Here is a 24,404-nt window from a genome sequence, read left to right as displayed (position 1 = left end):
ATGCTGTTTTATCTCATTTTCATGCTTCTTTTTCATTGCGTGATATATTTTCCAGCATCTACCATCAGGGAGTTGCTTATCTCTTCATATCAAGAAAGCCTCCAAATGGTAGATGAAGCGTTGCTCCAAACCAGGCAAAGGTAATGAACCGGTGGCAGTCATACTGTAATTACCATCTTGTCTCCATTTTAAGCAAAAGAATATCTTGTGAGGAAAGAAAAGAGGGAACCAAAAGTTTCCTTTTATCTACCAATTCTTGTGAATCGTAGACGAAGCACATCCAGGTCCCCCTCGCATGTGTTTACATTCCTCCGGCAAGCCGAGCCCGAGACCCTGGAGATTTCCCGAGCTGCCGAGGTCTTTGAAACAACTCTGCAAGTTTTAAAGAAGAGAGCGAGACTGAGATATAAAAGGGATCTCAGCATATCAGGTACAAACGAATTTCACTCTTTCATTTCATGCAGATTAAATACAGAGGCTCTCACCTGGCAACGACAAGAGAAAGAGGCTGTTTGTTCTTCATTTTAATCGATAAACCTCAGAACATCACAAAGAACACTGTTAAGGATTGGTGCATGGGTCACTATATGGGTCACAGTCTATATCCACCCAACTGGACACCGAACCCAAATCCAACCAAAAACTCTACTTGTTCCAATGCCACTATTCTTAAAGTGATGTCAAACTTTGGCAGTACCTTGGGTTGTGTAGCTTCCTGGCCATGATAAAACCGCCAAAATTGTCAATTCTCTATTTACAATTATTGGTAAACGTACTATATTCTTCATTCCATCGGCATAAGTTTCCTCCAATTCCACTTGTTCAAACTGAAAGATTTAATAAACATAAAGAAAGCGATTCACTTAAACACAGTTCAGAAGCATGACTAGTTTTTTATATACTGTCAGAATCTGCTTTGTTGGCGTTCGTTTATGTGCTAGAAGTGTGATTTTCAGACGGTTCCTCCATACAATAGCAGTGAATGGACAGAGAAAACAAACAAAATTCTCCAGTCTCCTCTACCGGAGCAACAGATAGCAGAGAATCACCAATTTGGGGGTTTTATCATGGAGGAAGATACACAACCCAAGGTGCTACCAAAGTTCAACATCACTTTAATACTTCAATAATTCACCCAATATGTAGATAAACAATGGGATCTATGGGATTTGGACCAACCGCTACATCCCCGTACAGACCTGTTAAAAAGACAAAATGGGGAGATTCTCAATTCCCTTTATGTGAATCCTTTCAGATTTGATATTCTCACATACAGTACATATGGAGGGCAGTCAGGTTTGACCCAAATGAAATGATAGTGATTCCAGATTATTTTGCCTGCGTTAACTTTACCATATCACTTCTCAAGACCTGCTTTCATGGGACGATGTGGAGCTGATTGCAGACCTGTCAGGGTGTCCGCTCCCCACTCCTCCAGCCAGCTGCCTGCAGCAATGCCATTTCGACAAGTACCGCTCCATATCTGGCCTCTGCAATAACAGGTAGCTAATGGACTCTTCTTATCGCTTCTCCACCACAGGGCCGACCAAATGTTTATAACACCCAAACAAAAGATGAATATTGCATTTGGGAACCAATCACCCACATGGCAAATTATTTCTGATGGCAACTAGAAATATCAGTATCAGCTAGCAAAGAATAATTACAGTTTTAAGAAGACACTCAAGAGTGAACTGATGAAATTTACCATATAAACTTTGATTTTATTTCATTGCTATTATTGCTATTTTTTGTGTATTTTTAAATAATACTTTCATAAATGGATTTAGTTTGAATTCATTTGTTTCCTGTAACCTTTTTCATTACTATTGTTTTTTTTAATCATCTTATCATTGATAATTTGTATTGTATTGCGTATTTAATGACAGGCTGTCATTAAATTGGCAGGTAATGGGGATCCTAATAAAATAACTAAATATGTGCTCAATAAATATTGGTCAAATGGAGTCAAAGTGTACCACTGAAAACCTGAAAACTCTTGAATGTTGTCATCTTAACAAAAGATACACTCACCATCCATAACCATATGCATGACTGCATGTAGATGCTGTTGCAGACAGGTTCTGGATATGTTTTTCTCTATAGGAAAAATGTGTCAGCTCCCCACCAAGTGTTTTCAGCAGTTTTAACAGAGCATTGCATTATTTTGACCCAGTTTTCACTAAAATAGAGCTATACACTTTTCCAAAAAAAAGCCTGAGATGAAAAAAAACAACTCCATAGTCATTTACAAAATCATCACTCTACCGTTTACTGTTGTGGCTTTGTCTTGACAAGGCCCAGCAAACACAGTCATATCTGTCACTGTTTTTGAAATCTTCACTTCCACAATAATTAGTCTGGGAAAAAATAGCAGAATAGGTTAACAGCCTGAACAGTCATTGGCTGCTGGAGTGTATTCCTGGCTGTCGCTTATTAATGCTTATACAGTCAAGTTGATGATTTATTTATTTATTTTTATTTTTATTTTTTTTTGCACGATTGCATGCCTGTTGCTTTTAGTTTCATGTAAAATCATATTTATCACTGCAGAAATGCAATACTTTTTTCAAAGTACTGTTAGAAAATCACAAACACAAGTCTAAAAGAGTGAGAAAAGGTGTTCTAATTGAAACAAATACAATCTATACCTCTACAGGTTTTGGTTGTTGCTATATAATTAACCTTAAAAAAGGTGAAAAATGATTTTGGATTATATCAAATCTGCCATTCTACCTAACAGGGCAATTTACATAATCTGTAATTTAAAACACTAAAATTTTTAAATGAAATGGATTTATATAAGTTTCATACAGGTGATACAGGCTTAATATATGACCTGCAATAGATGTGTATGGCACTAACTTAGGATAAAGATACAATTAAGATAAAATAAAATGAACCTGTATTGATGCCTGTGGGTAAAGTCGGCCAATGTTGTAGGAAAAAGTAACAGGATACAGCAAAGAAACATGAAATATAAATAAGAATATAGGAATCATTTAGTTATAGTTTAGTTTTTATTACAAAAACTGTTATATAACAGCAGCTATACAAGAAAGGAACCACTTTGTCAGTTCCTCTACAGGTTTGGCCTTTCTTTTGCTGTAATCTCAGCAAACTCCTACCTCTGATGTCTCAGCCAGCAGCACTTTCAGCACCTTTAATTGATATTAATTCGACCGTGGGGGAAAAAATAGACTATTTTGAACTTTTGCCCACCTTGGAGGAAAAATAATTAATTTGAGGTTGGTTGCAATCCAAGAGGACATACACGATTTTGCATTGCTGTCTTTTTGGACATGCTTCATGATTCTTTTTCCAGGGAAAATCCTCTCTGGGGAGCAGCAAACACTCTCTTGGTCAGATGGCTTCCAGCTGAATACGAAGACGGAGAGAGACAACCCAAGGGCTGGAACCGTGGACGGCTCTATAATGGATTCCAACTTCCCCCGGTAATCTACAAAACGCTAGTCTGTAGGACACATAAGTCTTGGTGGAGAAATTAGAAATGAAGTGAACTCACCCCGCAAACCCAACTTAATATAGCATTCCATTTATTTATATCTGTTTTATTAGAGATAAAGTCCACAGCAATTTAGTGACAGCAGCACTGTGTGGGAGATGATACTGATTACAGTCACATTTGTATTCAGTGGCCAGTGCCTTAAAATACTATTTCCATCACTAGAAAAGAGTTGCTTCCCAGTCATATGTATAAACATTATTTCTCTCAAACAGCAGATGAAAATGTTTTGCACTGATATTTGCATTGAATTTCAGGGTAATGTATGCACTCATTACCCAGACTGGGGTCCTTTTAATGAAAGAACATATGCATGAATATGCATCAATTGTATCCAACCTGCAGTTTACCTCTGTAAATCAAAGCTATAATGTACTCGTCTAAAATGTTTTAGATAATTAATAAGCTTTAAATAATCTTAACCATCCTCTTTTTGAAAAAAAAAAAGAAAAAAAAAAAGTTGGGTTTGGTGAAATCATTTCCTGGACTCTTGGGAATTACATAACCCATTTTTAATCAGCGTCTTTTTTGTTGGAGAAATTAGGATGTGACAAAAGCAGCTTGCCAGAATATATCATAACTCCTTTGTTGAGCTTAATCTATTTATCTATTCATAATTTATCTTAATGATTATGGGAATGAGCTCGGAAGCTATCATCCATCATAGTTGACTAATCATAATCTCTGACTGGGCCATGATAGGCCTTCCCCAGAAATGATGTTCCCTCCTGTTAATGATGAGATCATAAAAAACATTGACTGATAAATGACAAGCCGCTGCACAGACAAGCTGGGGGAAAAAATGCATTTCATTATTAAACATGGTAAACGAGGTTGCAATTCTTCCGTAACGACTACTGTCATCAAAAAACATGAAATCCTACTATGTTAACAGGTCCGGGAAATCAGCAAGAATATAGTGAAGAGCTCTACTAAGTGGAATGACGATGCCTATTCTCAGTTGCTGGTGGAATGGGGCCAGTACATGAACCATGACATAGACTTCACCCCTCAAAGCAACAGCAAGGCTGCTTTCATGGAAACGATGGACTGTTTGAACACATGTGAAAATGTACACCCATGCTTTCCTATTGAGGTACGACGAGAGCACAAGAGTTTTCTCTAAGTGAGAGTTAGATGGATGGATGGATGGATGGATGGATGGATGGATGGATGGATAGATAGATAGATAGATAGATAGATGATAGATGGATGGATAGATAGATAGATGGATAGATGGACAATACATACAGTATTTTATTGTTCTCAAGGAGGATATTTCTTTATTCAGTCTTTGGAAACACACAAGAACAGTACAGCACACAGAAATATAGACATATTGGCACTAGAGTTCTACAAAAACAATCACACCAAAAGCAGTCCAAGATGTTATTGAGGCAATTTGTCCTAATTTCTTCAATGTCTTTTCTACAGACACATGACCCGTCCGGTGCCAGAAGCTGCATGCCTTTTTTTCGCTCCACACCCGCCTGCTTTGTGAGTTCTGAGTTTGGCATTCAGCAAGCTCTACAGCGGCAACAGCTGAACGGCATCACGTCGTTCATGGATGCTTCCTCCGTATATGGCAGCACCCCGAAGATGCAGAGCTTCCTCCGTGACCTCTCTAGCCCCGCTGGGAAACTGGCCATCAATGACCAATTCGCGGATCCTAAAGGTAGGCCCTACATGCCTTTTGTAGCCAAAGATCCGTCGCCTTGCCTCCAGAATCCCAGGGATCCCCAGGCGGAGAGAGTGGAGTGTTTCGCTGCCGGAGACACTCGAGCCAATGAGGCTCTGGCCCTGACCTCCCTGCACACGCTGTGGCTTAGGGAGCACAATCGCGTCGCAGAGGCACTGAAAGGTCTCAATGACCACTGGAGCGCGGAGACTGTGTACCAAGAGGCCCGCAAGATTATTGGAGCGCTGCATCAGGTATGACAGAAGTGTCCTTAGTGCTAAACCACAGGTACCTTATTAGTGATTCTAAACCAGCATTCTTGCTTGCTGCCATGCAGCCTGGCCTCCACTTTTCCATATTATGCACTATGCCCAAAAAGTGACAAGAGTTTTTCCTTTTATAGCCGTCTGCATTATCAAAAAGTCACGTCTTTGTCAAAACCCTAAAGGGGTTTGAAATTTAAGTGCAAAGATGGCTTCTTAAAATGTGTTTGGTTAGCCATTAGCCTATGCAAAGCAGCTTCCATACTTTAGTTCTTCACATCTGAATTGAGTGCTTTTAATGGTGAACTTGTGCGATTCGGTTCCTCATTCATCCCAGGACAATAATACACAATCTGAGTGTCAAAAAGAATAAGTGTTGAAAAAGTCACAAATGCATTCAATTAGGATGATGATTTAATTGACGTTTTAAAAGGAGATATTGTGAAAATAACTCTTATTAATTATGTTTTCTTGTATTTTGGGGAGGGTGGAGATTTCATATTGTTGAATTGCTTTGCTCATCTATTGTTTACTGAGAGAGCATCTAAAACTGAAATGAGAGCATTATCAACATCAACAAGTGAGTGTAAGCAACAATTATCGAATCAGAGCAACTAGTCCATACCCGGGGATGCGCGCACATAAACAGCATAAATTTGGGAAAATGGAAAAATCAGCTTTGTCAGTCCCTGCCTATGCCAATGCTCAATGCCCATGTGCAGTTTCAGATTGATTGGCCAACCCATTGAGGAGCAAAATGGATGCAGACAGACAGACAGAAGGACAGAGTTTTCCTCATTTTATAGCAGGATAGCTATCTGGAAAATGCTTGTTAGAAGAATAGTAACAGTGGTAATGAAACATGTCAGATCTGGTACATGTATAGTCCTAGATGCCAAGGTGATATTAGTTCTGCTTGCTTGACGTAAAATGTTCTAGATCTAAGAAAAGCCCACATCTCAATAAGACTCTACTAATGATACGTTTGCAATGAAGGTCATGGTAAGATGGGAACCTGCTGTCAACTGTGTCTAGCGTTTCTAGAGAGAAAATGTCACTCCTAATTGTGGTTCAGTGAATGAGCATGAGTCATGTTGAAATCCCATTAGAGGTCTGAGGGACAGGTAAGTGTTGTCTACTGACCATAGATCTGTGGTATAGACCTTCTAAGTTCGCCTCAGGAAATACGGTGGATAAGATGAAATTTGAAAGTGGTGGCAAAAATGATGATGGTGATTCAGGGCCGATAAAAAAAGGGAAGAATAAGAATGAGAAATCAAATGGAGATGAGTATATTCTGGTTGGTGTGAGGGCATCTAGGAACAAGACAAACAAAAGATCCACATGAAGAAGAGATGTGGGTGTAGGAGAGATTGGAGGTGTTGAAGTCAGTAAAAGAGACAAGAAGTGGAATTTATGTGACCAGTTGTGATTTGTAGGATCAAATAGAGCTAGCACTGCTTTGACTACAAACGGGGGTCTTACTGTTTGTATTGCAAAAGACCAGGTCTCCCTCCACAGCCAAGTCACCCCCCATGGATAAATTATGTTTCTTTTTAAAACCACTGACCGCCTCATAAATAACACACACTGTGTTGTTTCTATGCCCTCTGTTGAGAACTGCAAAAAATTCTTATTGTTCTTTGTTGATAAAATGAATACAATCAGAGCTACTGTTATACACCCTTACACCTCCTTACTCCTGTCCTTTTTTACTACACCGATTTGCACCTATTTCTCTGCCCGCTTTGCTGGATTTTGTTTCACATATGCGTTTGTCCTACTGTCCCCTCGATATTTTACCTTCAAGATTCTACAAAGAGGCCCTAGATACTATTGGCCCTTTTCTGCTCACTATAGTGAACCAATCGCTTTCCTCTGGCTGTTTTTCCTGAATATTTTAAAGCAGCTTCTGTCCAGCCCTTTCTGAGAAAACCCGACCTTGATCCTGCCCTACCCCAAAACTACAGACCAATCTCAAAGCTACCTTTTATATCTAACATTTTAGAAAAAAATGTTTGTAAGCAACTTCTCAAAATAGAGGGTAAAAAACAAATTAATAAATTCAAGTCAGGTTTTTGGCAAAAGCACAGTACTAAGACGGCTCTCCTTAGAGTTACAAATGACATGCAGTCTCATCAGGGGGAAATTTTCATTTTAGTTCTTCTAGATTTAAGTACAGCTTTTGATATTAGTGGATATTAGTGGACACAGTCTTATATGCACATGGGAAAGACATTGAACAAGTTGCTGCCAAACTGTCATTAACAATGGAAAAAGCTGCAAAGTGGCTCAGTTACTCATGTCTCACTCTGAATATTGAGAAAACAGTGACCATGTATTTTTTGAATGAACAGAAACAAAGGGTTTTTCCAAATATTTATATAGATGGACAAAAGATTGAAAATGTTGATGAGTTTAAATACTTAGGTGTTACTCTAGATTCCACTCTTACATCCAAAAGGCATAATAAAAAGATGTGCCATGTATTGAAATATAACATAGCTAACTTTAGACATATTAGGAATTTGTTAACAGTTGAAGCCTCTAAGACATATTTGAATGCAATGATTTTTTCTTATTTTCATTACTGCATATCATGTTGGTCTCAGGCAAACAAAAGAGTGTCTTAAAACCAATTAGATCACTTCATAAACAAGCCCTGAAAGTCCTGGACAGGAAATGATGAGAGTATCATCATTGTGATATACTTGTTAAATATAAAATGTTAAGCTTTGACAACTCAGTTTTGTATTCAGATGTCCGTTTAGTGCATAAAATAATCCATAATGCTGCTCCTCCACCGTTGAAGAACTTTGTTCAGCTCCGCTCTGAGCAAATGAGCAGAGCTTCAAGGTCTGTTTCCAGGGGAGACTGTAGCGTCCCTAAACGAGGCTCTGCCTTTGCACAATCTGCTTTTTCTTTTAAAGCCATTAAAGAATGGAGTAAGCTCCCTGTCAATCTGAAAACCTGCACAGATTTCCATATTTTCTCCTGTGAAGTTAAAAAATGGATTTTAAGTATCCAGTCTGGTCAGCATTAATTTGACATTTTGACGACCTGTTTTTATATCTTTGGATATATGCATGTAATACTTTGATTTTTGATTCTGCTTTGTATTTTTTTCCTATGAAATGTGCTAGTGTGTGTGTGTGTGTGTGTGTGTATGTGTGTGTGCATATGCCTGTGTGGATGTCAACAGGTTGTTGGTCCATTTGTAGTGGAGATGATAGGTTTTGCTCTGTGTTTTATTGTTTCTGTTCACCTGCCCAGGGACTACAGGTGGAAATTTCCTAGCAGCTAAATCTGGTACACAGCATCTTCTCTCTTTGTTTGAGATTGATGTATTTTGTACATGGTCCCTGATATAAATAAACTCAATAAACTCATTAGTGATGGGTCATCTGAGGAAATGTGTTGGGATATATGACGTGGCACTTGATTGATTTTCATGCTATTTATGAAACAGGACGTTTTTATTTATCAATTGCTGACCAGGTTTCAGCTTTGTTCTTCTGACTTGTGGGGTGCCTCAAGGGTCAATTCTTGGACCCATTTTATTTTCCTTGTATATGCTTCCATTAGGGCATACAATCCATCAGTTTGGCTGTGTCTTTGATCATTGTTATGCTGATGATACACAGCTTTATGTATTTGTGAAACCCAGTGATCTAAAAAATGTATTCGCTCTAACTGCTATCAAAGACTGGATGACACAAAACTTTATTCAGTTAAACTGAAGAAATAAAACTAAAGTTCTGGTCTTTGGCCTTGATCAGACTTCAGAAACAATTTACCAACACCTGAGTCCCCTAGCCACAAATAAGTCTGTTTCTAAAAACCTGGGTGTCATTTTTGATTTTTGATTCTCACTTGAAATTCGTCTTAGTTTTCCATGATTTAGAGAGAATCATCCACGCTTACGTCTCCTTGTGCCTGGACTATTGTAATGCACTATATACTTGCTTAAGCCAAGCAACTGTAGCCTGGTTACACTTAGTCCAGAACTTCACAGCAAGATTGCTAAAACTTTGCAATAATCTCATACTTCTTGATTTTACACAACATGGCTCCATCTTATATCAGTGAATTGCTGATCCCTTATAAGTCTGTCAGGCCCCTTAGGTCCTCTCAGCAAGGTTTCCTAGATGTCCCACGCTTACAACTTAAACCAAGAGGTGAAGCGGCTTTTGCTGTCCTGCTCCCTAGTCATGGAACAGTCGCCCCCTGGGGGTCAGCTCAGCGAACTCTGTTGAGTGTTTTAAATCACGCCTTAAAACATATTTGTACGGAGCCCGGGAGTGGCCATCGGGAGAAAAATAATTTATCTCGTGGCCACGATTTACTGTAACGTGCGCACGATATGCAATTCGAGCTCTCGTTTTCTCGTTTTCTTGCGCACGAGATACAATTCGCTCCCTCGATCTGGTTAAAATGAGCCCTCGTTTTGGTTTATTCGCGCGCACGAGATACAATTTGTTCCCTCGATTTCCTCTTTTCGTGCGCACGAATTGCCAAAACTTGCCCTCGAAATAGTGATAACGTGCTCTCGATATATAATAGATGCGCTCTTCACGAGCTTATAAAGAGTCAGTGCACATATTGGTGATTATGTTTAAATGTGGCCTGTCCTGGGTGTGTTGCAGCACCTGATTGTGTTTACATGGCCTGAAGGTTGAGTGGCTAAATATGTTGCAATATTTGGGGGACATGCCTATTCAGTGTAAACAGACAATGGATATTAACATACCAAATCCTTACTCGGCCTATCTGCAATACCTAAAAGGTTCCTTTTAAGTTGCATTTTTTCCTAAAATACACAGTTTAATGAAATCGAGGGAACGAATTGTATCTCGTGCACACAAATGACCTAAAACGTGCGCATGTTACAGTAAATCGTGGACTCGATATAACTTTTTTTCTCTCCCAATGGCCACTCCCGGGCTCCGTTTATTTGTGCTCTAAGGCATGTTATTGAAATCTTTGCTTGACATGATGTAAGTTTTGTTTTGACCTGAGGTATGACATTTCCTTGTGTGTGTTAGTCTGATGTTGGCGTCTTCTTTTGTGACACTTTGTGACTCAGGTTTTGAAAAGTGCTATATACAGTAAATAAAGCAAACTTACTTATGAAGGGGAAATTGGGCAGCCAAGCAAGACTGTATGAGTGTGCGTCTTTTAGAAGCTACAGATGCAATTGTGTGTTGAAGAAGTATAAATTGTACTGTGTGTCACAGTACATGCGAGGAGGTGCACTGTAGAGGAATAGGAGAGAGAGAGAGAGCACAGAAAATGGTTCCATTGGTTCCATTATGAATGGAATCATGACTGGGATGAATGGGATCAGTGTGGTGTCCACAAAGCAGAGGAAACTAGCACAGGCAGACGGGGCTGTGCTAAAGCCTTGACTACAATTGAAGGAGCTTTTGCACTGATAAAGCCAGATTCCTTGTATTTATTGCTATTATTATAAACTGCTGGTGGTAGAAGGCATGCTTTAGAAAATAAAGATGGTGACAGATGCTGGCAGCAGATTTGAGGGTTTTTAAAAAATATCACAGGAGAAATGAGAAATGGAAGATCTTGAGAGAGATGTCCATCAACACAGGCCCCATGCTCTAGCTGAGAGTACTATTAAGACTGAAACCTATTTATTAATAAGTCTTTCTTTTACGTAAAGTTGCAGTACACTTTATGTGGCTTTATACTATACATGAAGGTCCTGCTCTGTGGCTAGTAGCCGGTCATTTGTTACTTTGATTAAAGCTGTCTTAGTGCTCCACTGAGGTGTGAAGTCAAAGTGGAGGTAGTCATAGGTATTGTTTGAATTGAGAAAGTGAATGAGCTGCCGGGCTCCAACTTACTTTTCTGTAGTATTTTGAGAGGAACGGAAGATTGGAAATCGGTCTGTAATCTTTAAGATTTTCAGGGTTCAGTTCGATTGAGTTATCAATAACTGCAACTTTGAGTGACTCAGAAGCAACGCCAGAGGAAAGAGATTTACAACATTAAATAGAGATGGCCGTAAGGCAGGGAGTTCTTTCAGTAATTTGTGTGGATGAGGTCTAAACAATAACCACAACCAGCTTGGAAAATCCCTGCATTGCTACTGGAGTGAAATGTGACTATCTGGTCTGACCAGGCTGGGATGCATCGCAAACCTGCACAGGGTGCAGCACAGGAAATCTGAGCACTGATGTTTTCTGTTTTCTCACTGACAAAAAAAAAATCATCACAACTCAGGTGAAGAGTGCTAAAGCCCCATGTGCGTGTTTGTGTATCTGTCTGTGACAGCCCAGAACTGGTGTCTGAGGAGTTCGAGTCATTCATGGAAGAAAACAGCTTCCATGAACAGCTACCAGTGGGTGATAAGGCCAAGATTTGTACAGACAAGGAAGCAAGCACTCAAGTCCTCTTCAAGTAAACAGTCAACAACTGCGCTTTCCAGTTGTTGTACACACCTCATACTACTCTTGTGCCTCAGCTATGCTGAGGAGACAACTCCACACTCCACTTGACCTCCTGTGACCTCAAAAGATAAAAGAGCTTGTACAGACTCAGCTGAAAGCACAAGTGCAGAGATTAGTGAAAGCAAAACACTTACATTTCTCAGCTGGAGACAAAGTCCTCAGCTAGAACTCTGCCAAAGGCACACAGTGGATTCCAGAAACCATTGTGGCATAAACAATCCTCACACAGTGTAAACTGGTGATCACCTTATTTACAGAACACATGTAACACAGTTCCGGTTTCCATGATGACTTGCTTGAGCCAACAACCGATGATCCCCTGCCAATAACCTACCAGTGTCAGCATCAGTCACCTAAAGAACCACTGGTTCCAACTACTAGTCACTACTAATGCTATCTTCTACTAGATTTGTTAGCTACTGTACAAATCTGATCTGTTTACGACAAGATAGCGATGCTTAGCTGACAAGACACTATTAGCTAGTTAACGAGCTGATGTTATCTAAACATAAAAATCAGATATATCAATGGTGAAATGATCAGTTCCAGTCAAAATCAGCACAGAAATTAACCATGTCTACTCAATTCTGTTGAGACAGCCAAATTGTACATTTAGAAACACAATCAAGCTGTTTACAGCCACACTCGCCCAAGGGTGCCAGCCTTGGTGGATTAGCTTTAAAGGATAAGGCTGGTGTTTTTTAATGCATTGCTTACCGTCAACAAATCGTATGAAAATAACAAAATCAACAATGCGTTTGCTCTACTCCCGTCACTTTCTGACTTCCCACGTACCGTTTTTACCCGTCAACCCGGAAGTCATTGGCTCCAATTGTAAGCTAAAAACCTTGAAATACAGCTCACAAAGACATAGTTTACATTTAAAAAATCACTAACTGTTTCCGCAAAAAGTCAGGCTGTTGTAGTTATTACCAATTCAAATGGGAACAAATTCTTTATTACGCCGGGGACTATTTTCAGTGCTGCGGAACTACTTTCCTGAGATCACAAAGTGTTTACAGCCGGCTTATTAAGTTGTTTGAGGAAAAATCGGCTGGCCCGGTGCATCGTGATGATGAAATATGTTGCCCAGAGCAACGGCATGGCTCTGTGACGTGTTTTTAATCGTTTTTTTTAATACAATGGAGTTCTATGGCTGCTGGGACATGGCTGCATTGGGCACCGGCTACAAAATCATTGCTGATTTTGTTATTTTCATAGGATTTGTTGACGGTAAGCAATGCATTAAAAAAACACCAGCCTTATCCTTTAAAGCTGAAGCACGCAATTTGTGCTTGCAGTTGGTGATGGGGGGGGGTATTTGCTTGTGCAGTGCTGTTTTGGAGGACTTTTTTCACCACCAGTTACAGTTGCATCACAACTTGATTTATATAAATATATTAGTGAATAAGACAAAAACTCTGAGCTCTTAGCATGCAAATGAGGGGCAGAAAATGTGCATATTGGTTTACAGTGCCAGCTTAGTGAATCTGGACCTCAGTGTCTTGCTCAATGACATGTCAGCAAGGCAGATGCTTACTGTCACAGGGACTTGAACTCAGGCCTCTACTCACTACACTACACTACCTCGCTGCACAACTGCAACTTTGAGAATTCGATACAGCTCTGAGCACATACGGACATACTCAACCACCTCCTACCCAGGCATTACTTCTCCCAGACCAGTACTCAAACAGTCTTCACAAAGAGACAATAGTTACATTTACATGCACAGAGAATTCAGTTCTTAACCCAGTTCCTCAAGTAATCTGATTTGGGGTTGACGCATGAAAACGTCATAACAAGATAACAAGGTTAGAACAATGCAGATAAGCTCATACTCCAATTATGAGAAACCTGGTTAAGATGTCTGGAATAGTCCCATATTAAATAGGTTATTATATGGAAACATCTTACTGCTTTCATTTTTGGGTTTTCCCATCTGCATAAACTTAGAGTCTCATAGCATTGTGGGTACATTTTGACGTCAACAAAAAGACATGGCGGCAACAGCATTTACTGTTACTTTTAGGCTACTATTGGGATCATCATGTCTTTCCTGTATTTTAGAAGTAACCTACTGCTCAGTCAGTTATGGAGGGGCTAGCTGGCAGCTGAACCATTTTTCATTCTTTTTTTCTTGTGGACTATTATCTTGGCCCGCAACCTAGGTGTTATTTTTGACTCAGAGTTGTCTTTTGATGCTCAGGTGACCAAGTGGTGCAGTCCTGCTTTGCCCAACTGAGACAGCTAACCAAGATCAGGTCTTTCCTTTCCTCTGCAGACTTAGAAAAGGTCATCCATGCTTTTATCTCCTCCAGACTTGACTATTGCAATGCACTTTATTCTGGTATCAGCAGGCGAAACATCCAAAGACTGCAGTTGATACAAAACGCTGCTGCCAGGCTTTTAACACATACTAAGAGAAGCGACCACATTACACCAATCCTCGCTGCCTTTCACTGGTTACCTGTGAGTTTTAGAATTGATTTTAAGATTTTACTGCTTGTTTTTAAAGCCTTGAATGGTCAGGCTCCTGCCTATATCTGTGATCTGCTAACTCCCTATGAGCCTGATCGCTGCTTGAGATCCTCCAGCAGGGCCCTACTAATGGTTCCAAAATCTCGACTTGTCACTAAAGGTGACCGGGCCTTTGCTGTTCGGGCCCCTCAGCTGTGGAGCTCCCTGCCTGGGGATCTCAGGCGGGCAAACTCAGTATCCTCTTTTAAATCTCTTCTTAAGACTCACTTTTATCTCATGGCTTTTTCTTAACTGATGGTATTTGTTGTAACTTTTTAAATGATTTTATCTTGTTTATATCTTAATTTTTGCATCTTATCTAGTTTTATTATCTGTTTTTATTGTAAAGTACTTTGTAACTTTGTTTTTGAATGGTGCTATACATATATATATATATATATATATATATATATATATATATATATATATATATATATATATAATTATTATTATCATTATTATTGTTATTATTAGTATTATTATTATTATTATTATTATTATTATTATTATTATTATTATTATTTCTGCAGACAGGAATAACCTGTTGACTGGTTTATTCATCGCAACAGTGAAACTCAAATGCAGGATATCAAAAGTATGGCCAGTAGCCGGGTTACTCATGCATGCAAACATAGCAAATGTGAGTGTTCACCTGCCTTTAAGTTCTACTTCCCCAAGAGGAGACAGACTACCGCACCTCCAGATAGATTGACACTGTAGTCTAGTGACTCATCCTGAATGCGACCAGAATTATTTCCAAGGCTAAGTCTTGGAACTGAGTCAGTCCACGCTGCGTTCTCTCGTCTCAGCTGATATGTTGTGGCTCAGATTCAGATTTTGCAGAATTCTGCTGCCAGGTTATTGACAAATGCTAAACACACATCACAAGATCATATTACCCCTGTTTTGCTTTCTCTATATGTATTTCCTGTTAGAAGAATTTCAGTTTTATTGAGTCTGGACCCATATCAGTCGTTCCAACCTTATCAGCTGGATTGCAGCCTGAGATCATCAGGAAGAGACCTTCCGGCCATATTTCTTATTGTTATGACTGTTAAGTACTTTGAAATTATGTTTTGAAAAGTGCACAAGTAAAGATATTATTATTATTATTATTATTATTATTATTATTATTATTATTATCATGCATTACTGAAGTATAGTGAATATACAATAATAAGTCTCAAAATGAGAAGACTTGTTTCTCAGCAGGCTAGGACTAGGACCAATTCATGAATGTGTCATCCCCACTTCTTTCTCTGCCATCTTTCATTTTACTCTACTGTGCCCCGTGAGCAAAATAAGAAAAGCGTTCAAAATGTAATCTCATAAAGATCGTCTCAGACTTTAAGAGCCGTTTCTCTTCTACTTAGCCGAATCGAAAACAGCAGTAAAGTGATCAGAAAGAGTATATGGCTAATTGCATCACAGAGCTTCAAACGTGAATGGCAGTGAACAACTTCATCTTGGATAAAAAATAACTGGAGGCAGCTGCTGTAACATTAGTATCTTCAAAGCAACCTCAGAATAAAAACTAAATTCACTGTCTGGTTTTGACAATTTTGCAAGCTGCATTTGAAAGCTGCATGGCACTAAACGTGATCCCATTAGTGTGTGTGTGTGTGTGTGTGTGTGTGTGTGTGTGTGTACGTGTGCGTTTGCGTGTGATATGTGTTAAGATTCAGGTGGTGAACTGAGGCCTTTATAAATAGTGATGAGGACAGATGAAATCCTCTGTGGTGAACTGTGAGGGAACAAATGTGCAATCATATGTCCAGGCTCCGGATATTATAGAAATATCTCACGGGAATATCTTTCAGCTCTATGTGTGTACGCATTCCCCAGATACGCTTGATCTTTTCAGAGGAGGATATCATGTGGCATATTAAGTTATGTTCTCATCCTACCTCCATCAGATAAATCTTGTGGTTTCATAGCATGGTGCACACAGTCCTTAGATTCTAGATTTGCCGTCATGACTATGTAAAGTTTTTTTTTTTTGCTTTGTTGTGATCCCTACCTCTCTTTTTTTACCCCCAGATCATAAACATGCAAGATTATGTTCCGAAAATTATTGGCCCAAAATCTTTTGATCAGTACGTCGGACCCTATGAGGGATATGATCCAACTATACAACCTTCAATCTCCAACGTGTTCGCCACTGCCGCGTTCCGGTTTGGCCACGCTACCATCTCTCCAATCCTCTTGAGATTGAACGAGAGCTTCCAGGAACATGAGCGCTTCCCCCCCTTGAGACTGCACGACACTTTCTTCAGCCCGTGGAGATTAGTCAAAGAAGGTCAGTCCTCTCTTATGAAGCTGCCTATTGGAACTAATATGGTGTTTCTGTGTGCACATAAAACATACTGTAAAAAAAAAAATGTAGAGGGAATGAAAAAAAAAACTATTTAGGTCAGCTCCAGTGTTGAAACTCTCTCTTAGTCTAATTATTTGTTGGATACAATTCAAGTGACTTATATAAGTTAGACCGTTGAATAGAAATATTTTTACATATTGTGTATGCCAACATAACGCCCCGTTATGTCATACACCTAGCACATGTCTTCAACAGACTGCCTCCAGTCCCAGGAGACTCATTAGAGGAGGTACAGTAAGCCCTCTTGCAGACGGCAGAGACTTTTCTCAGTGATTTCAATACATTTTTTATGTGCGTACCCTATTTCATCCATCCTATGGATGGACTATGTTAAAAGGCTGACAATACAATGGGGTCAACTCTAAGACCATGATTATAGGGTGGTAGGCACAAGTGAACATATGTAACTTTAGCTTCATACAAATGTTCTGTGTTATTGGTTCCATGGAATTTAGTGTGTTGAGTTCAGTATGTAAGTATGTGGTATGTAAGTGGCGGTCACTGAAAAAGAATGGGATAGTGATACTATGATAGCAATAATAGCGTTATAATCTTCAACTCCTTAAAGTTGCACTAGACAAAATTGTTATGTAAAAATACACTAGTCTAAATCACAAAGTGGGGCTGCAAAATAGAAGAGCGTCCCATCCTCACTAATTGAGACGCTGTATTTGTCCTATTTGCCCAAATGAAATTTCACGTCACGTCATTTCTGGGTTTTGAAGTTAAAATTTTTCAAACCTCTTGCTGCCATTTGGAGCCACCACATGTGAAATTGCCAAGTGCAGCTTTAACAGGATGTTAAATCTAAGTTCTTCTCATGTGCACTTGACGTATTCCAGCATACGACAAAAACAAACTTGTTTTAGATGTTGACTATGACATAGTGTTTTAACAAGGCTGCTCTTTGTGTTTAGGTGGAATAGAACCAATCCTCAGAGGTCTAATAGGAACTGCAGCAATAGCCTTGAGCGCTGACAAGCTGCTGGCAGAGGAGATAACAGAACGGCTGGTTGTCCTCAACATACCACAGAACATGGACCTGGCCGCACTGAATCTGCAGAGGGGACGAGATCACGCTCTTCCTGGTCAGACCCAGGCTTAGGTTCATTACAACCCATCTGGGCCTGTCAGTGCAGAGTGATAATCAGCAATGATGAGCACCAAAAAACATAAAAACATTTCCTTAATAAGCTTTTGTCAATACACAAGTCTAATACACAAGTCTAATTCAGTTTCCAACAGCACAATCTGTAAAACCTTTCACAAAGAAGGAGATGTTTACAGGTATTATTGACAGACTAACTTGAGCTTAGACACCTTGCAATTTTATTAGCAGTCTCAAGTTTGCAGCTTCCTGCTTCCGTACTCATCAGCTGTGCAGTACAGTGATGACTGTGGGAACCGACTCTATTCATAACTATCCAATTGCTTTGATTCACCAAAGGGCTCAAAAAACACTTCTTGACAAACAGTTCCCTGACAGCTCAAGATACACTTTTTTACACTGCAGAGCAAAAACAAATGGAAAACCTCTGCATAGTGTACTGTCTACAAACAATGATCTACAGTTTTAAACCAACAATGTGCAAGCCATTGATTTTCCCCATATGAAGAATGGGAAGTTGGGTTCACCCTCTGAGCATTACAAGTCTGACAGGTTTGCTTATAGCACCAACTATGTTTGTTTTGGCTTTTCAGAGTCAGTGAAAATGGTATGCTAAAGCCAGAGATTGTGCCATCTAGTTTAGTGTTTTTCTGCCTTTAGTCATCAGACAGCTTTGCACTTCAAAACGTAGATTTGAACAGAAGAAACACTTCACATCGTAGATTTGAACAGAAGCTCTCCTAAATGTAGATTTGAATAGCTATTGACACTTCAGAATGCAAATGCTAATGTTTACCGATGTTTTATGTTCATGCATTTGAAATTCTGTTTCAGGGTACAATGATTGGAGGGTATTCTGCGGACTCAAGCGGATAAAGACACAGGAAGACTTCGTGGAAGTGGTGCAAGACAGGAGGGTCGCTGAGAAGATTCTGAAAATGTACAAACATCCTGACAACATCGATGTGTGGCTTGGAGGACTTGTTGAAGACTTACTGCCTGGCTCAAGAAGTGGCCCCCTGTTCTCTTGCCTGATTGGAAAGCAGATGAAAGCACTTCGTGAGGGTGACAGGTACATTTTTGTTTGCTTAATTGTTTAAATATGCTATGTATTGTCGATTTTATGTAATGCTTACCCTCACTATCTCGGGGAGGGGGGGGGGGGGGGGTTGATGATGGTGGGGCGGTATGTAGACTAGCAGATCCAGCTTTATGACATTTCTTGGTCTACTAGATTCATGGATGGATCGTCCATTTCTGTTTTTCAGGTTTTGGTGGGAGGTTCCAGGTATGTTCACTCAGCAACAGAAGGATGAGCTATCAAAGTCTTCTCTATCTCGCGTCATCTGTGACAATACCGACGTAAGCAAAGTCCCTCGCGATGCCTTCTTGTTCGAGAAACACCCTTCTGCTCGCCTGTCCTGTAGTCACATACCATCCATGAGTTTGGAACCTTGGAGAGAGGAGAAGAGCAGAGGTGGGCCTGATGGGTTGTAAGACCTGTTTCCCTAAAAAACACAAAATGTTCATGTTCTGTCCAAATCCAGGTTAATGTAAGCCACATTGGAACTATGATTCTCTTCTGTCTTTAAGACATGGATTTCACTGTGATTGTTGTGATCGTGAGACAACTTTTATTGCTTAAATTCCAGAGTTACAACTGTGTGGCCCTCCAAGAAAGATAAAGAATGGGGATTTCATATTGTCATCTACGCCTGGCAAGCTGGTCGCTCAGTACTCCTGTTACCATGGTTTCAGCTTAAAGGGTGCCGCTGTAATTGTTTGTAAGGGAAATAGATGGATTGATCAACCCCCACAATGTATAGGTAGGTGAACTTTTTTCTTCATAGATTTCTTGAATAGTATTCATTTGTGATGACCTCATCACGGTGTCTTCTGTGGGTTCCATTGTTAGTTGGTTAATATAGCAGTATATCCTCATTGAATATTGAAATATACACAACATTACATTACATTACGTTATTTAGCAGACGCTTTTGTCCAAAGTGACTTAAAATAGTACATTTTGTCAACAGTAGTGAAACCAACTGTGCATCACAGTCTTCATCAGCTAAGACTTTTAATAGGAATAAGTAGCATTCATTGAATTTTTTTTTTTTTTTTTAAGTTTAAGAAAGGTAAGAAGATAGGTTAGTTCAAGAAGGGTCCCAGGTGTAGCCTGAAGAGATGTGTCTTTAATCTCCGTTGAAAGTTGGGCAGTGATTCGGCCGTTCTGACAGAAGGGGGGAACTCGATCCACCATTGTGGCGCCAGGGATTAGAAGAGTCGCGACCGTAATGAGCGACTTCTGAGCCCACGTAGCGATGGAGGGGCGAGGCGACCTGCAAGGGTGGAGGAGCAGAGGGAACAAGGCGAGGTTTGGAACCTGACCATAGATTGCAGATAGGGAGGGGCAGTCTGATGTACTGCCCTGTAGGCGAGTACCAGTGTCTTGAATTTGATGCGTGCAGAGATGGGAAGCCAGTGAAGCGACCGGAAGAGGGGAGTGACTTGAGAGAATTTTGGTTGGTTGAACACCAGACGGGCTGCAGCGTTTTGAATGCACTGTAAAGGTCTGATGGCAGAGGGTCGCCCGGCCAGAAGAATGTTGCAGTAGTCCAGGCGGGAGATGACAAGTGCCTCGACCAAGAGTTGTGCCGCTTCCCTCGTAAGGAACGGGCGAATTTTGCGGATGTTGTAGAGCAGTGTTTCCCAACCCAGTCCTCAAGGACCCCTTTTCCTGCAAGTATTGGTTCCAGCTCTACTCTTGCGCACCTGATCCAGTTAAGGTCTTAATGCTGATTGGTAGAGACAGATCTACCTGAACAGAGCAGCATGAAAGTGTGTAGGCCCCATTGGGATCAGGTGTGCAAGAGTAAAGATGGAATAAAAACTTGCAGGACAGGGGGTCCTTGAGGACTGGGTTGGGAACCACTGTTGTAGAGGGAGAACCTACAGGAGCGGGTTGTTACTGCAATGTAGGCAGAGCAGGACAGCTGGTTGTCCAGGATCACCCCGAGGTTCTTGGCAGTCTCAGAGGGTAACACAGTAGTGTTGTCAATGGAGATGGAGGTCTGTGAGAGGGCAATCTTTCCCTGGGAGAAAGAGTAGCTCCGCCTTTTCAAGATTGAGCTTGAGGTGGTGCACAGACATCCAAGCACTGATGTCTTTGAGACATGTGGAGATGCGTCCATCGATTTGTGTGTCTGAGGGAGGGGAAGGAGAGGTAGAGCTGAGTGTCGTCGGCATAACAGTGATAGGAGAAGCCATGAGAGGAGATCACATGGCCAAGGGATTTAGTATAGAGAGAGAGTAGCATGGGCCCCAGGACTGATCCCTGAGGGACACTGGTGTTAAGAGTGCATGGTCTGGACAGAGATCCCCTCCATGAGACCTATTAAGAGCGGTTAGACAGATAGGATGTGAACCAGGGTGTGCAGATCCAGTGATTCCCAGTTCAGATAGGATGGAGAGAAGGATTTGGTGGTCAACTGTATCAAAAGCAGCAGACAAGTCAAGGAGGGCAAAGACAGAGGAGAGGGATGAAGCCCTGGCAGTGTGCAGGGCCTCTGTGACAGCAAGGAGTGCAGTCTCAGTAGAGTATGAAGCCTTGAAACCGGATTGAAGAGGGTCCAGGAGGTCATTCTGGGAGAGATAGAGAGAAAGTTGGTTGGAAACTGCTCGCTCAAGGGTTTTGGATAGAAATGAGAGAAGAGATACAGGTCTGTAGTTCTGAATAGCAGCAGCGTCAAGGGAGGGTTTCTTAAGAAGTGGCTTGACTCTGGCAGTCTTTAGAGCAGCTGGAACAAGGCCTGAGGACAGAGAGGAATTGATAAGGGTAGTGAGGAAGGGAGTGATGTCGGTGGAGATGGTTTGGAGAAGAGTGGAAGGGGGAGGATCGAGGGGGCAGGTGGTGGCTCGGTTAGACCTAACAAGTGTGAGAACATCTTCTGGGGAGAGGGGAGAGAAGGAAGCAAGCCCAGGGACAAGGGGCAGAGGAGCAGGTTTGGAGTAAGGAATAGCGTCGTTAGTGGCTGGATGATGGAAGGAACAGCTGATGTCATCCACCTTCTTAGCGAAGTAGGTGACAAAATCATCAGCTGAGAGGGGGGAGGGAGGGGGAGGGGAGGGTCGGTTGAGGAGGGAGGAGAAGGTGGAAAACAGTTTACTGGGGTTGGAGGCAGAAGACTGGATTTCAGTAATGAAGAAGGAAGTCTTTGCTGCTGACACAGCAGAGGTGAAGTTTTAGAGGAGAAGGTGGAGAGGAGAAGGTGGTAGGCAGTGAGATCGTCAGGGCGCTGCGATTTTCTCCATTGTCTCTCAGCTGCCCGAAGCTCTGTTCTATGAGTTTGCAGAGATTCAGACTGCCAAGGAGCGGGTGGAGAGGATCGAGCTGGTTTAGTGGTGAGTGGGCAGAGAGAGTCAAGAGAGGAGGAAAGAGGGGATAGAAGAGTAGTGGAGGCCTCCTCAGTGGACAGGAGATGAGAACTGCTCAGCTGAGGGAAGCGAGGGCAGGACAGCAGAAGAGAGCGAGGTTGGTGAGAGAGTTTTTAGGTTGCGACGGGTGGTGATAGTGTGAGTAGATGTTGAGTGGGAAGTGGGGGGTGAGATGGGAAGGGAGAATGTTATAAAGTGATGGTCCGATACAGGAAGAGGGGTAACAGTAAGGTTGCAACAACATCAGCTTTGGAAAGATTCAGTCCAGAACTGCAGACATGTCCCAGCACATGAAATATCTATCTGGTATGAACTATCCTTGGGCGTACTGTAGAGCTCTTGTCTGGCCAGAGCTTTACTGCTACCTGCTGGTACTCTTAGAAAAAGAAACAGCAGGTTAGTCTCTAAACCAGTGGCTCTCAATGGGGGGTCCTTGGGGGGATTCCAGAGTGACTCCAGCAAAATGAAGAATAGTTTAACGTCACTATAATTCACTCTGAATTATCTGACTTAGACAAGGTATATGAACAACTATTTTAATGAAGGTTTCTCTCTCACCGCTATTATCTCCCCACGTTCAGGGTAGACAATTATACAATTCAATGCTAAATCAACAACAACAAACATCTTACCATATGGGGGTCCTGGGGACAAAAGCGCATCAAACGGGTGTCCGTGTTCTAATGTGTGTCTATGAAGGGTGGTGGGCCAATATTTGTGGGTCTGTGACATGAAAATATTTAAGAACCCCTGCTGTAAACCATAGCAAATACAAAACAGACCAAAATGAGTCTGTTCAAGTAATCAGTACTTAATTAAATTTAACCTTTAGGCTGGTATACATGATTATGTTTCATTCAAAAGAAGTCTCATACATGGGAAATGGCCCTAATTTTCCTGATCAGTCAGCATATAAATGTGCAGCTTTGGCAACAACATTGAAGAGCCCAGTATTGGTCACATTTTACCACAATTTACCTTTTAATATCCGCCTAATAAAAAATAAATCATCCTTCAAAAAGATTATGAAGAGGCATTTCTTGGCATGCAGATGACAGACTGAATAGTAGGAGGTATAACTCTGTACCACTTTTCAATATTCGTGTTCCGCTTCATATGGGTTGTATTATTCTATTTTGTTTTTTTAATATCTATATATGGATTTTTAATTAGTATTCCACCTAAATGTATGTTTCAGTGTTGACTGGCTTTGAATTGTATATGAATGTATTTTTGCATTTTTTTTTTTATATTAATGTATATTGATGTAATTTAATGTATATTAATGTCATTTAATGTTTATCATGTAATGTGTTATGTACAGTATGTCAGGTGTGAACCCCAGGAAGACTAGCTGATTGCCACGGCGTCAGCTAATGGGGATCCGTAAATAAACAAAATAAACAAAAAAATAAACACCTTGAGTTATTATATCAATAAGAAATAGGGTTAAATAAGTTAATTTCCTTCAGTACAGACAGTAATGACAGACACTACAGTACTGCAGCATGCAGGTATTCAGTCTACTCAGATAAAGTGGTTTGACAGTACAATGGGATCTGTCACTATCTGTTAAGAGAAAGTAGGTAACGACATGTGATTGAGACGCTCATGACTGACTGGTCATGTGCAGCATTACTTCTTACTATGCAATAAAATAACTCTCCCTTTTGTTTTTTCAGACAATCATGACTAAGTTGTTGGCAGTGCAGCAGATCCAGAAATGCTTCAAATATTCGAATCAAAACCTCATGGAAACATCCCCTACTTTCCCTCTTTTTGTTTATATTTCATTGTTTTGCTGGTGAAGAGTTGGGTGCTTTGAAATATGGAATGAACTTACTACTTTTTACTTTTTAAAAAATGAGATTTATTGAATGGCAAAATGCCAATTTAGTCTGTAACTAGTTTTGCTATCAGTTGATTTTTTTCTCTATTATTGATTTGAATAGTTTGAAAAGTATTTATATCAGTAAGTTGAATTATGATCAATAAAAAATTATACAAACTGTACTGTAAATCAAA

At 40.5% G+C, this 24,404-nt stretch overlaps 1 protein-coding gene across 1 annotated transcript; it reads left to right on the top strand.

The window, feature by feature from the left end:
* On the top strand, window positions 1–24,404 carry tpo (thyroid peroxidase). The gene is made up of 12 exons (XM_071544705.1): window positions 1–140; window positions 270–430; window positions 1,370–1,502; window positions 3,326–3,455; window positions 4,422–4,622; window positions 4,961–5,458; window positions 16,498–16,756; window positions 17,752–17,922; window positions 18,777–19,014; window positions 19,211–19,419; window positions 19,595–19,768; window positions 24,062–24,404. The coding sequence occupies exons 1-12, from the start codon at window positions 1–3 to the stop codon at window positions 24,073–24,075; spliced, it is 2,328 nt and encodes a 775-aa protein (XP_071400806.1). The 3' UTR covers window positions 24,076–24,404.

This window comes from Centroberyx affinis, unplaced genomic scaffold, assembly GCF_046629955.1.
Source record: "Centroberyx affinis isolate AG114_WGS23_722 - 3 ecotype Tasmania unplaced genomic scaffold, CSIRO-AGI_Caff_v1 ptg004638l_1, whole genome shotgun sequence".
In the NCBI taxonomy this organism is placed as follows: Eukaryota; Metazoa; Chordata; class Actinopteri; order Beryciformes; family Berycidae; genus Centroberyx; species Centroberyx affinis.
This window is presented reverse-complemented; position numbering and strand designations above follow the sequence as displayed.